The 14,325-nt window shown below is 28.5% G+C and overlaps 1 protein-coding gene across 1 annotated transcript in view; it reads left to right on the plus strand.

Moving 5' to 3' along the window:
• LOC113367446 overlaps positions 1-10,903 on the plus strand; it is a 96,113-nt gene extending 85,210 nt beyond the window's left edge. Inside the window, exons 4-5 of the mRNA XM_026609054.1 lie at positions 10,669-10,815; positions 10,858-10,903. Of these exons, the coding sequence (XP_026464839.1) occupies positions 10,669-10,815; positions 10,858-10,903 (193 nt within the window). The remainder of the gene's footprint in view (positions 1-10,668; positions 10,816-10,857) is intronic.
• Positions 10,904-14,325: the final 3,422 nt, after the last annotated feature.

Here is a 14,325-nt window from a genome sequence, read left to right on the forward strand (position 1 = left end):
CGCACAATAAGTTTAATACTTAATTTTTCATTCAGAGGAATAATTTTTATATAATTTTCAAATTATAAGATAGATAGTTTGTTTGAATATATGTAATGCAAAAGAGTAAGAAACAACTTAAATTTTGGCATTTTACTTGGACTCCCTGATATCAATAATAGAGTTGATCAATATGAAGCGAAGGTTTTACGAATTTTCAAATATAAGTTTTCATATATTATAAGAGATTTTCTACATATATTTTGAATATTCAGAAGTTAAGATACTTTCTCCAATTTTGTGGAGAACGATTAAAATTAACTAAATTGTCAAATAACCAAAAAATCACATAAACTTGATATATTACATTTACATGAACATTTATATTAAAGCATTTAAATCTCTAATACAAAAGTGGTTAAAATTAATACTGTATTCTTATATTATAATATTGTAAATATCATTGAAAGCTAATATACGATATAATTGGGAGATACAGATTTCAACTACTATTGTAAATTCATTTACTATGAACATAAATACATTATTAGTGCAAAGGAATTTCTATAAAAAAAATAATAATATATTTTTGAGTGCATTATGATCAGACTTACAATATATCCATGATTGATGTCGGTCCAAAGTCATTGCGTGGGTTGGAAAGATACAACATATATGCTAAAATTCAGCCGAGTAAGACCGATTTCATATTGGATCGCTTCATAAGTGTACTTGTAACGTATATAACATATATAATGTATATTTCTGAACGAATACATGACTAAAATGTATTTATTCACTTAAGTGGTTTTAAAAAAATAAATTTGTTTTTGCAAGAGAAAAGTAAATTCATCTCGTAAAAATATTCCATAATGTGCAACGTAATAAATCCATGGGTTATTTGATCAAATACATATTTAATATATAGTTTTGATTTTATTATAATGTAATATTAGACAAAATTATTTTTTTCAATTATACATTTTTTTAACAAACTCTTCGATGAACTTAAAGATATTACAGTCCAATAATTTGATGTATTTTTAAAAAGTTTTTTTTTTAACACAGATGAATACATTAAGTTGTCTCGAATCTTTAAAATATTACTTGTTTTGATAATTATTGTGTATCTATTCTACTTAGATCAAATAGTATCTAGATGCAACTTTTACAGTAATATTTAACATTTAATTTTTGATTTATTTTTTTAATGCTAATTAAAAATTCTAAATTGAAATAATATTCTAAAATTAGCAGGCTTACATGCATATTTGCACGTGTTCACCATGACGATAATTTTGTTTGTGACGGTAATTTTTTGCGAAATCATAAAATTTCTAATGGATTTCAATTCGTACTGCGTTCTGCTTTAACGACATTGAATACCAATCTACGCCATTCGCATAAAAATATTAAATTACATGATGTCATATTTGGTTTTAATAATTAGCAGGTTTTGTTGTAAACAATATGATAATATTTTCGGAAGGCCGATGTAATGACTACATGCTAATCGAGTGCTATTTGTGTCGTTGGGTGACCCTGGCGAGGAAGGCGCAGATCGATGGTCGAATTCGCGAATATTTTAACTATAGAGATATAATTCACATTTTTATGAATCTTTAATCAATGTAGAAAGCATAAATTTTATTATTTTACAGTAAGTATTAAAATGTTAACTATTTGTGGAATCTTGGCAGTCTATTGTAGATACATATTAAAACAATTATTGGATATTAATAAATATTCATGGAAGTTGACATACATAAAAATATACACCAAAACATAGGTGATTGATTTAATTTGATTGATTTTACTAAAATATAAGATGAGCTCTATAATTCTTTGAGCCCAATAAAAATGTTGAAAATATCACTTCGTAAATTTAATATATAATGGTTATTATTAGGTTGGCAACTAAGTAAGTGCGGCTTGCACTCTTAATGGTTGCAATTGAATTTTTAGCTTTGATGACGTAGTTGAAGTGTAAAATTCTTTCTGTTATTCGATAGTACACGATTCAGCTGTTAATCTGTAAAATAGAGTTTTTTGATCGATTGTGTAATTTTCGATTGGCGTTCGTTGAAAAATGGAAAATAAAATCGAAAAAATGTGTTATAGTTTGCTTTTTAATTTCTGCGAAAATAAAAAGCCATCTTAAACTTATAAAAAGTTGCAAGCTGTTTATGGTGACCAAGCCCTAAAAGAACGATAGTGTCCAAATTGGTTTGCCGAAATATCACTCAAAGCTCTGGCCGTGCAGTTGAAGTTGATGAAAAAGGAATTTTCTACTTTGAACTGTTATCATCAACCGAACAATCAATTCTGATGTCTACTGTAAATAACTAACGAAATTAAATGATGCAGTTGAAAAATAGCGGCCTGAATTGACTTGACACATCGATACGGTGATTTTTTCCATTATTGACATCATATATCTTGGGCCACTTGGAGAAAAATATTTGAGCTTGGTTGGGATGTTTTGCCACATCCACTTGATCTTACACGATCTGATTACATTTAGATTCGATTTTTACAAAACTTCTTGAATTAGAAAAAAAAAACAATAATATAACCCAAAATGACGCTGCTTAAAAGATGACAAAAAGTCGGTAATCGAAATAGACAATACATTTCAGAGAGTTTCATGAAAACAAAGGTCTTATCTTAGTTGCCGTAGTCCATATTTAATACCCAAATTGTAGAGACAATAGTCCAAATTGTAGACATAATAAATTCCACGATATATTATGTTTTATATTTGGTTTATTTTATGTATGATTAGTATTGACAACACTATGTGTAATCATATTGATCATTTATGAAATATAGTTAATATTTGCGTATTTACAATTAAAAAGAAAAGGTTTCAAGAATTATAATTTTGGCAATTAGACTCGGGAGAAACAATAGAGAGATTCGAACTGACACTTGAACTATTTTGTTTCCTCCGTGCTGTCACTATGATGAGCCTATCTGTCCAGGGGGCGTCCATTAATCACGTGAGCGAGTTTTTAAGGATTTTTGGACCCCCCCTCCCCCTTGGTGATACATGGTGATATTCAAAATTACCCCCCTCCCCCACCAAACATCACGTGTATTTTTAGTTACGAGAAAAAACCAATTTTTTAGATTTTTTTTTTAGAAATATTTGAATTTTTTTAAAACAATCAGTTAAAAAATAAATACACGTGATATATTACTATACCCCTCCCTCCCCCACGTGATATTTCGTGATTTTTTGTCAAACCCCCCCTCTCCCTAAAAACCTCACGTGATTAATGGACGCCCCCCCAGTAGAAATGCGATTCGTGTTGACAGGCCGCTACAGTTGTCACGAAATCATTAACCAACCATGATCATTAGCCTACGTATGAAGATTGGTTACTACTAAAATATTTTTAAAATATATTGTGAAATATTTTTGTCATCAGTTATCCGAATATTGTCTATGGGGTAATTAAAAAATATCTTACAATATGAGGTATTTTCGCTATTGTTGATTATTATTTTACCAAGCATGATAATGTTTTAAAATGATTCACCACAGAAAAATTCAATTTTTAAACAGAATCTCACTTAAAACAAACCATGTTAACTTGACAAAAGAAAATAAAGGAAAACCTTCAATTATCACGTGTCGCTACCAGTCCGCGATCGTGCGAAATAAAAATCCGCCGGCGACAACCGTTCGTCGCGTCCGAAGGGGGAGTGTTGTTTTAGTCGCGTCGTGCTAATCAGGGCCCTCTAATGAACCGCGGGGGGTCCCTTTCACGCACCGTATTTATGAATGGACGCGCGCCGAACGTGGAAAAAATAAAAGGCAAACTGTGACGGACGCCGCGAACAAAGAAAGTGGGCGGAAGGCGCTTCGTACGTACCGCGGATAGACCGACGACGCACCGACGGCTTGTTGTCTCATCGAACTAGCGCCGGTGGCCGACGGATAGGAAAATATCACTTGACTCACTATCTCCATAAAGTGAAGATTTTTTTTTCAGGTTAAATACTATCACATTGTGGAAATCAATTATGATTCAAAGAAATAACTAGTGGTGTATGGCATCGTGCCTTAAGGCAAATTGCTGGAACTTTCTGTACCAGAATTATATATTCGAGGAAAAAAATCAGTAATCAATAAAAATTGATCAATGATTTAAAACAATTGTTTTGTACATTTTCAAATAGATAATTATAATCACTATATATTTTAGCGTTCATAAAATATACAGTGAGGATGTTATCGCTCAAAGCACTTGAGAAAGTTTACAGTAGCAAGAGGTGAATGAATCCATCTGAGGATATATTTCTTTCGATTAGAATAACGCATTCGAAATATATATATTTTGAAACTTAATTGTAAATTTAAAATTCATATTTGGAATATAAAACTTTGTATATTTTTGAAAACTTTGATTTTTATTCGGAAACCCAAAAAATTAAAATCTTGGTACGGGACCTAACAAAATTGTAACAGAAAAATTATTATTTTTAAAAATATCAAATATCTGATAAATTGATGTGCTTACGCCTAGTGTTCATTTTTGACCACCAAATATATTTTTTTTTTATTTTTTTCTTTGTACCTCCGAAACCGCTAGTCCTGCCTTACCAAAAATTTCATCAATTATTCATTCAAATCAAGTTCTCCGTTCTCTCAAAAACTGAATTACCGTTTTTGGAACCTTTTGCCCCATATCTTCAAAACGGCTAAATCTGTCTTCACCAAAACCTAATCAGCACGTCTTCCTATCAATAGTAATCGAATGTTTTTTGAACCATTTAAATCGGTTGATTTGTGCGCCTGAAATCGTGGACGAAAAATTGTATCCAAACATACATACATACTATACACACACACGCACACACACACATACATCCATTTTTTGTGAGGTATGCCAAAATGTCAGAAAACTTTCAAATTACCCAACGGGAAGTTAGTTACCCAATGTATTACTAAAGAAAGCTAGAATTTTCTATGGAAATAAAAAAATAAAAAAACACTATCACATTAAAACATTTTAAATGTTCTTCAAAAATTGTCTAGTTTTCGTAACGTGTCGAAATATTTTTGCGAATGTATAATGCAACAAAGCAATAACCACAATTCCGTCAGATTTTGAGCGGGATCACGTCTTCAAAATAATTTTGAGGGTGGTTTTCTCATATTTTTAGGGACTTATTTAATCTTATTTGTAATTATTTTCATTAAAATCAATTAACTTTGGTTAGTACTAATGATTTGATGGAATTTTTATTAATTTATTTTTGATCACTTTTGGACAAAATTACTTACTTAATGCAATGAACAAGATGACATAGTAACAATTGTTTCGCAAACCCAATAGAATGCAGTTATATCCATTTTTATCTCGCATTTATAAAAGAATAAATATTTTTTCTACTTTCTTATATTTTTTATAGTTTTTGGATCAGAAAGCATTTTACTAAAAGATTTATATTTTTTGTAGAAATCTAATTTTTAAATGAAAATTTAAATGCATCGTTAACGTATTTTATACTATCCTTAACGTTTTATGTGTTGCAATTTTTAGTTTTTTCTATAATGTAAGAAATATTAAGTGTCAAATGACCAACAGCATCGTTGTTGTCCCAAGAAGCATTCCATATGTAGCAAATGCTGACTTCCGGCTATTTTTATATTTATGGGCGCAATAAGCATTTGTCTAACGTTTAAGATGAAAATGTCTAACAGAAATGAAACCGGATTATTTCAAATGTGCTAATAGAAAACACCGTTATATTACATATTACCAGACCTTATATTTTTGGAAATACCGCGGTCTGTTTTGGTATTTATAATTATATATATATATATATTATAATATATTAGTTTGAATATTTTAATCATGTGACACTTTTACAGTTAGGGTAATTTCTAGAGTTTTTTTTCGAGTACATGATTTATATACCAAAGCCCACAAATACCTTTAAGAATTAGAGTAGAATTAGTTTATTTTTCTAGAGATGCATATCATAAACTCTAAACGCCAATAGTTAAAAAGAAGCATAAAATGTTTGTTTAAAACCAGCGCTAAGTATACCCTAATATCAAGTAGTAGTGATATCAGTTAAAAAAATATAGCTCTTAAGCACTAATGCCCAAACATTAAGTGTGCAAGTACTGAAAAACCAATGTGATGTGGAATATTCAATTGAATAGGATATCAAATAAAAATATTGTATATGGGCAAAATCTTTTCATATTATATGATGTCTAGGGGTTCGCCAGGATAAAAATGCAAAAAAATGCTCATGGTCAGAATTGTCTTGGCATTTCAATAAACAAGACAAGAAGATTTATTATCATAATCCTAACTGACAGTAAATCTGCACTTCTGGCTCTAAACCATCCTAAACAAAATTGTAATTTTTTAATATTTGACACTATCCACAAAATAGAAAGCATCTTAGCAAATAAATTTGAGTTCAAATTAGTATGGATAAAAGGGCATTCCAACATTCGTGGAAACGAATATGTGGATGTACTTGCAAAAGAAGCCTGTTTATCAGTTTTTCCTTCAAGAAAGGCTCCTGTGACTGATCTTAAAAGCTGGGTAAGGAAACAAGGATTAAGGTTATGGCAAAATGAATATGATATGGAAGACAGAAAAGGAACCTTATTTAAATTTTGCAAACCAAAAGTGTCTTTCAGTACATGGTTTGCCAAATTCAGATTTAACAGAAACGAAATTACCATTATCAATCGTATTAGATCTGCACACACATTTTGCAAATCACATCTTTTTAGAATAGGTATGGCAGAAGATCCCTTCTGTTCGTGCGGCTTGGAAATACACAATCTTGACCACATCTTCTGGAAGTGCAAACTCTATGCTAGTCAAAGAACATCCCTACTACAAGAACTGTATAAATATAATTTCATTTTTCCTATTAACACCACAATAGCCTTTTCCACTAATGATGAAAATATATATAAAATTTTTGTTTATTTTTTACAAAAATGTAACATTAAATTATAGTTATTAAGTATTAGTTATTAAGGTTTTTTGAATTAAGTCAACATCTTATGTTGTAAACAATTTGTAAAATATGTATATTTCTCTGAAAGTTATAAATTTGTAAAATATTATTTTGTAATAAGAGGCTAAATGACTACACGGTCAAATGCCATTAATAAAATAAAATAAAATAAAAAAAAAAGATTTATTATCTTTTATATATTTCATTATATTTACAAAAGCTCATTTCTGATATTATATACATCCGTTCATATTTCTATAAGAATTTTACATTTCGTTATTGTTTTTTATGAGTACAATAAATATGTTAATCAAGAAGAAAAAAATTAAGTATGGTATTGAACTAATTTTGCTTCATATTAAAAAAACTATATCACTTCAATATTTTAAGAATAACATTTTTTATGTTATTTGAAAAGAATTATATTTCTTTTATATAATGACTTTTGTCTCTTATTTTTTTACCAGAGTTTTCCTTACATTTTATTAATCATTATTTATTAATATAATTATATCACGAAGTATTTACGAAAATGTTAAATATATCAAAAATTTGAAGCATATTTTGATATGCAAATTTTCATTATCAATCATTATAAACAACAAATTATAATATTTGACCAAACATATCTCTTAAAAGTAACGATTTGAATTTACGTCATACATTTTTGCATTACATTCAGAAGCACTTTACAGATGTTAGAAAATTTTTAATACTAGATGGAAGCGTGCGCTTTTGTGAATTTTAGAATAAAATTAATATTATGTTCCTAGTGTATGCTAAGTAAACATTTAATGTCATAAGACAACAACAGGTCATTCGGATTTTGAATACTATAAGACATCATAATTCGCAAAACAGGCGCCAAACATAGTGCGTACTTCTTACGGTTTTATTAAGTGCATTTAATGTTCACTTCTTGTAAGGAATAACATTTATTTGTTGTGCTTTCCGCTATCAACATTGTTTATTATTACTCGTATATAATTATGATAAACAAAACTATAAGATAAAGAAATTTTTTTTGAATATTCTCTTTACTGCAATTTGGTTTAATAAAGTGACATTGTGTTACAAAAATTTGACCGAAAATTCTAAAATTAAATAAAACTTTGAAAATTGCTTTACTCTATAAACACTTTCATAAGTCTTATCTCATAAATAATAGAGTAGAGTGGATATTAATAAGAGCAAATTATACTAGATAGTCGTAAACTAAACAACAATATCCAAATCTCCATACTATTTTTCTCAGCTTTACACTTGGTAAAGTCCATCTAAATAAAATATAAATATTGAACAACAATAATTTTTCAGATGTATATAAATATTTGTTTAATAAATTTCAAATTTTTAATAGTCAAGTATGCTATTATTTCAAGAAGTGATTAAAACGTGTAAGGTATAATTAATTTTTAATCTCGGTCTTCTTTGTGATATGTGATGCTCGCGATAAACCAGAAGATTTTAATTTTGTTTGCATACGTTTGTAGAAATACAAGAAGGACTCGGTACATTTGATATTTATATGCTACAGCTTTTAATAGTAGCCGAAAAGAGTAATAAACAAACCGTAAACAATATTCTCAGCGATTAGCAGATCATTCTGTAAACATAAGGTAGGAAACTTGATACCAGAAGGATGATATACCTAGTGGAGACGTAAACACTATGATGAAACTTATTTTTAATCTGTTCTTATCGTCGAACTAGAGGTTAGTTTATCGAAAAGGATGATATGGAAAAAGAAGAAACTTGATCCTGATTTTTAGAGATAACTTTTTCTGTATTTAATTATAATATAAATATACAGAGAACTTCATTAATCATATATTGATTAACCTATCGTTAATGTAAGGTTCGGTAAAAAAGAGTTTATGTAGAAAAGTAACAAAATAATCCTGTTTTATATTTTTCTAATTTGTCATTTTTTGTAAAATTTTCTTTATAAAATGTAAGTCAGTTGCCTAATATCGTTTTTAAAATTTTCTATGTTTTTAAATTTACCAGGTATAATTATACTAGATAAATAAATATAAAACAGGATTATTTTGTTACTTTTCTACATAAACTCTTTTTTATAAATAATAGATAAATAAGTATAAAATAAAAAAGTAAAACATTTGGTAAAACATCATATATAGGTTAGCATCAAACAAACAACTATCAAAGTATGTTCAGTAAAACTCCCACTTATTTCCTAATAGTTAAAAGGTTTCTTTCGCCATTTTTTTTAATTTGTCAAATTATTTTAAATTTCAAAGGAATTTTATAGAATAATAACTACAATATTCAAGTAATGCAAATTATAAATTCCATTGGTACACTGTTTACAAAGTGTATATAACCTGGATCTGGTATTTTATCAGAAACATTCATCAGCAGAGTTGGAATAAATATTTACTTACATAACTTATTTCTTGTAAAAAAAAATTTTCAACTTAATTTACTTTTTATTTACTATTGTTATATTGTTTACACTTTTATCAGAGTAAAAAATCAGTTGTTTTTTTTTACCCCACCTATATGTAAACTTTCATAGAGGTTCTATTAAAGAAAACTGTTGAGTTTAACTTAAAAATAACAATGAATAATGCATAGTACTTAAATTGTATAAAACAATTGAATAATGTATATTGACTTAAAAATTATATTAAGGTCAGTTCGTAAACTAAATAATAGTACTCACAAAAAAAAAAACTAACAACGAAAGAAAATACTTTACGACATTATGAATTTTCAAACATTGCTCTTTATCTCCTGATAGCGACGTCGTAAGAATCGAGATGATTGCTGGTTACACAAATTTTGCTCTCAACTTTCAAATATTGTTATTGAGAAATTCCTTACATCATTAGTTTTTGAGATATCGATGGTGGGCCTTTTTATCAGCCGTTCTTTAAGCCCCAATCGTATGTGTATTAGTTATTCTTGGCTTCAAAGTGAAAAATATTGGGTTACAAATTAAAATTGAAATTTGGAAGAAAATTAAATCAAATTCATCTAGCTTCCAATTTATGAATGATATTATTAGAATTTTTATCAAGAAAATAGTGACCATAAATTAACATATTTTTCATTATTTTATAATACAAAATGGTAATGATTGCTTTACTCTTACTGAAATATTTTAGCTTAAATTTTAAATGTTTATGTTAAATTATATATTTGGATAGCGCTCATTATACAGTTATTATATAAAAAAAATTATTTGTCAATATAAAATATCATTAACGCATCACAATATAATGAAAAAAATCACCAATAAAAATTGTAGATGATTTATTTTCTGACTGTAAACACTAAAATTCAGATCGATATACCTGAATAATTGTATTTAATGTACCTATTTAGTTAATACAAAATAAATTCAAATAAAAAAAATGTCATCATAAAATACAAAAGAGGTGCCCTAAAATATTAAAATCAATTGTTAGCAGATTTGTCACCAACGATTTGTTATAGTACGATTTAAATGGGACCAACATAAAATATAATAAAAAAAGCAACACATATATAATCCCATAAAATTATAATAAAACTGCCTATTGGATTAAAAAATATATTATAATAATAACACACAATCAAATATATTACAAAATATAATACACAATCAGAACATTTCTCAATGATTACAAGATGCTTGTTTCAAGCATAATTAATTTCCAATATTTTTTTTTTCAGAGGAACATCAGATAAACGAAAATTGCATGTGAAAAGACCAATGAACGCCTTCATGGTTTGGGCGCAAGCAGCCAGGCGACGACTGGCTGATCAGTATCCGCAGCTACACAATGCAGAACTTAGCAAAACATTAGGAAAACTTTGGAGGTAAGAATTCAATTTTAAACTAACCATTATAAATTTTATTAGCAATAATCATCTTTGTGAAGTGTTTCACTTTGATCGTGGAAAATAATTCATTCTTCGATGTTATAGTGTTAGTTTAGTTTTTGGAACATGACCGGTCAAGAGCTAATTGTTGAACAATAAGTAAGAGCATATAAATATAAAATAAAGAAGGTAGTTTTTCACCAATCACTATTATCACAGCATTTCCCAGCTCCTGTCTCTCGACCAGTTTTTGAAATTTCAAAATCGGTTCAGGAATTTTTGATAAAACGTTGGCCAAAAATTTCACATTTTCCTGTTCATTACAAACGCTAATCATTATGCGAAACTAAACGTGATTCATTAAGTTATATCGAATGATTTAAAAAAAATGAAGCTAAAAGTGTTCACATTCTTATATATATAATTTATCCGATTTTTCCCCATAGGATTCAAAATGAAGACATATATTTAATAAATTGGATTTTTTTGCAACAATATGAACTTTTCTTTTTCTCAAATAATATCTTCCATGGCAACAGTGGTTAAATATCGTTGTATCTTGTAACAACATGTTTCTACTACTTAATGCTAAGTTTGGCTTCATAATCAGAAAGAATTTTTTGCTTCGTAATGCACTTGGTAAAAGAATTTCTGACGAATGGAGTGATGTTTCATAAAATACTCGTGAGTATTTTGACAGCACATCACATTCTAAAACTTAGATGTTTTTATATGAACCTTTGGTTTAAAGCTTAAATCAACTAAAGGATTAGAAATAAATTTTAAAAGCTTTAAAGGAAAGCTATACTTAATTACTTCTTTCTTGCTATACATATTTATTAATCTGAATATAATATCCATAGTAGTATGTAGTATGATTATTTAAAATTCAAGTAATTAATTTTAAAGACAATAAAGATTTATAATCTAAAAATCAAAGATTTGATTATAAAAATAAAGATCGTGCACCGAAGTCATATAAAGACTTGATTTAATTCCAGTTTCACTTCTAGCTTTTAGAACAAAATTCTCAAATTACTGATTGAAATCAGACTGTCAGGGATGTGTATTTAACCTGAAACCTTGATGTTTTTAAATTTGTTTGAATTTTATCAAAGAGCCACGGAAAAGCCTGCATTATGCAAATATCATTTCACAATAAAAAAAATTGTCGTAAAAAATTAAATTAGTTATTTTGAATATTATTATTATTATTAATTCATGATACCAGCATAATTTTCTCGTTTATATTGTTTGTTAGGCGAGGGAGTAAGTTCTCTTGATAGGACTGATTTTACAAATCTAAAGCAAATTTTCTATATTTATAATAACTACTATCACTAGTGGTATATGGCATCGTAGCTTAAGGCAAATTGCTGGAACAACCCGTATCATAACGAAACGTCCGAGGAATATTAAATGTTTTCAAATAGATTATTATAAATTCTTCTAATCATTACAAATTGAATGCTTTTTGGATAATTAAAATTCGATACTCAGTTCTCTCAAAAACTCGATTTCTATTTTCTGCACTTTAGCTTCGTATCTCCAGAACGGCGAAAACAAAAACTTCTCGTTCGGTATGTTAACAAATTGCATAAACCATGCTATCTCCAATATGAAAACTGTGCCAATCTATATCGACAAATCAAAGTTTTGGTGTCAAAGGATGCATAATGATTTGAAACAACAAGAAAACATAAAATTAGCAAATCGGTATTTCTGGCGGCAACAAAAATTTCTCCTTCGTAAAGTTAACAAATTGCATAAACCATGCTATCTCCAATACGAAAACGGTGCCAATCTACATCGATAAATCATATTAATGAATCTCGAAACTAGGCAATGGATCTGACTGGTCTTGAAGTATGGTACCAACATACTTATAATTTGATGATATCTATGCCAGGAATTTGATTAAATTTGTCTAATGTGCTCTATCAGCATCGTCCATCTATTATCTCGAATCTCTGCACAATTAGAACAGACCTCCTCGGAGCGTGACCATATAGAGTCGAGATCGTGCGTGACCACATTTATTTATCTGCCATCGTCGACGGTATGTTGTCATATCATTATGACGTGGTAATAACTGTGTTCGATTAACTAATCAGACAAATTTATAAGAGGAAAATTTAAAACTAAACATTATACGTAGCCTAAATCAATACAGAAATTTCGTTACTTTACATAACCATTTCAAAGTTAATAGACTACTGCGATAGCAGTCATTTAACTTCTACGCAACTAATCTCATCATACTGAAATCATCTGGTGTTTTAACTTCCCGTAGGGTAAATTATAGTAATGGGAAAGTTGAAAATTCTATCCAAATAGCTAATAGTGGATTATTTCTATGTATCGAAAATTAGTGCAATATGCCTTCAAGGAAAAATACCACTTACATCTAATTAACATCCCGTAGAGTAAGTTATAGTAATCGCAAAAAAATCGAAAATGAAAATTTTTATATATCTTAAGAGGTTTCTGAATATTTTGGCATGCCTTAGAAAAAATGGATGTATGTGTGTGTGTACAAATTTTCGTCGATGATTTTGTGAACACGGTTCAACCGATTTGTATGTTTGAAAAAACATTCGTTTCCTATTGATAAGCAGACTAATCAGCACGATTATTTTTGGATATGGCAGGTCCAGGCGTTTCTAAGATACGGTGGCCAAAAAAAAAAATTCAATATTCTCAAAATCTAATTTTTTCAAAGTTAATTTTTTTTTTTAATTTTAACTTTTGGTACGGGAAGCTTCAGCAATTTGCCTTAAGCCACGATGCCATGCACCATTAGTTTAAGTATGTATTAAGCTGAGAAGGATATTATTGATAATAAAGAATATTGATTCCGCAATCACTATTATAAGATTGTTAACGATATCTTCAAGTTATTTGCTGATCGTGTCGCGTGCCTCAATATGTATATTTAGATTATTTTATAGATTTATGTGCATCTGGTGTCGACTTGAAAACCTGTGATAAGCACGCGCCATCATATGATATCAGTTTAAAAAGAAACTCATCTCTCTTTCTTCATATCAAAATATGAAAATTGAGTTAAAAATCTGGGACGGACAAAATAATAAAAAAGTGTTACAGAAGTCTTCAATTTTACTAAATGTAAATGGTACAAGTTGCAAGTTGAAACAATTAAATGCACATATTTGCTATTTATATTCTGATCGGTATAGTAAAGTATCTTTCATAAATATAGTAATTTTTTAACGGCTATGTATAAGTATAACTATAACATTTATATTCGTACTTCGTAATATTCGTAAATTTCGTAGTATTCGTTATATTCGTAACTGGAATTGCATTAATGAATTTTATTCTAATAAATTGATGGTTTATTGACTGATTTCTATATTATGTTTTGCTTATATTGCTATTAATAATTTACAAAATAAATGCGAATATACAATTTTAATATTGGCATACGTTTTATAATACTTGGCATATGTTTTATAGTTCTTCAATATCATAACCGACTTTGTT

This window comes from Ctenocephalides felis, unplaced genomic scaffold, assembly GCF_003426905.1.
Source record: "Ctenocephalides felis isolate EL2017-DRISC unplaced genomic scaffold, ASM342690v1 CF-g0.4_SCAFFOLD_01170, whole genome shotgun sequence".
NCBI lineage: Eukaryota > Metazoa > Arthropoda > Insecta > Siphonaptera > Pulicidae > Ctenocephalides > Ctenocephalides felis.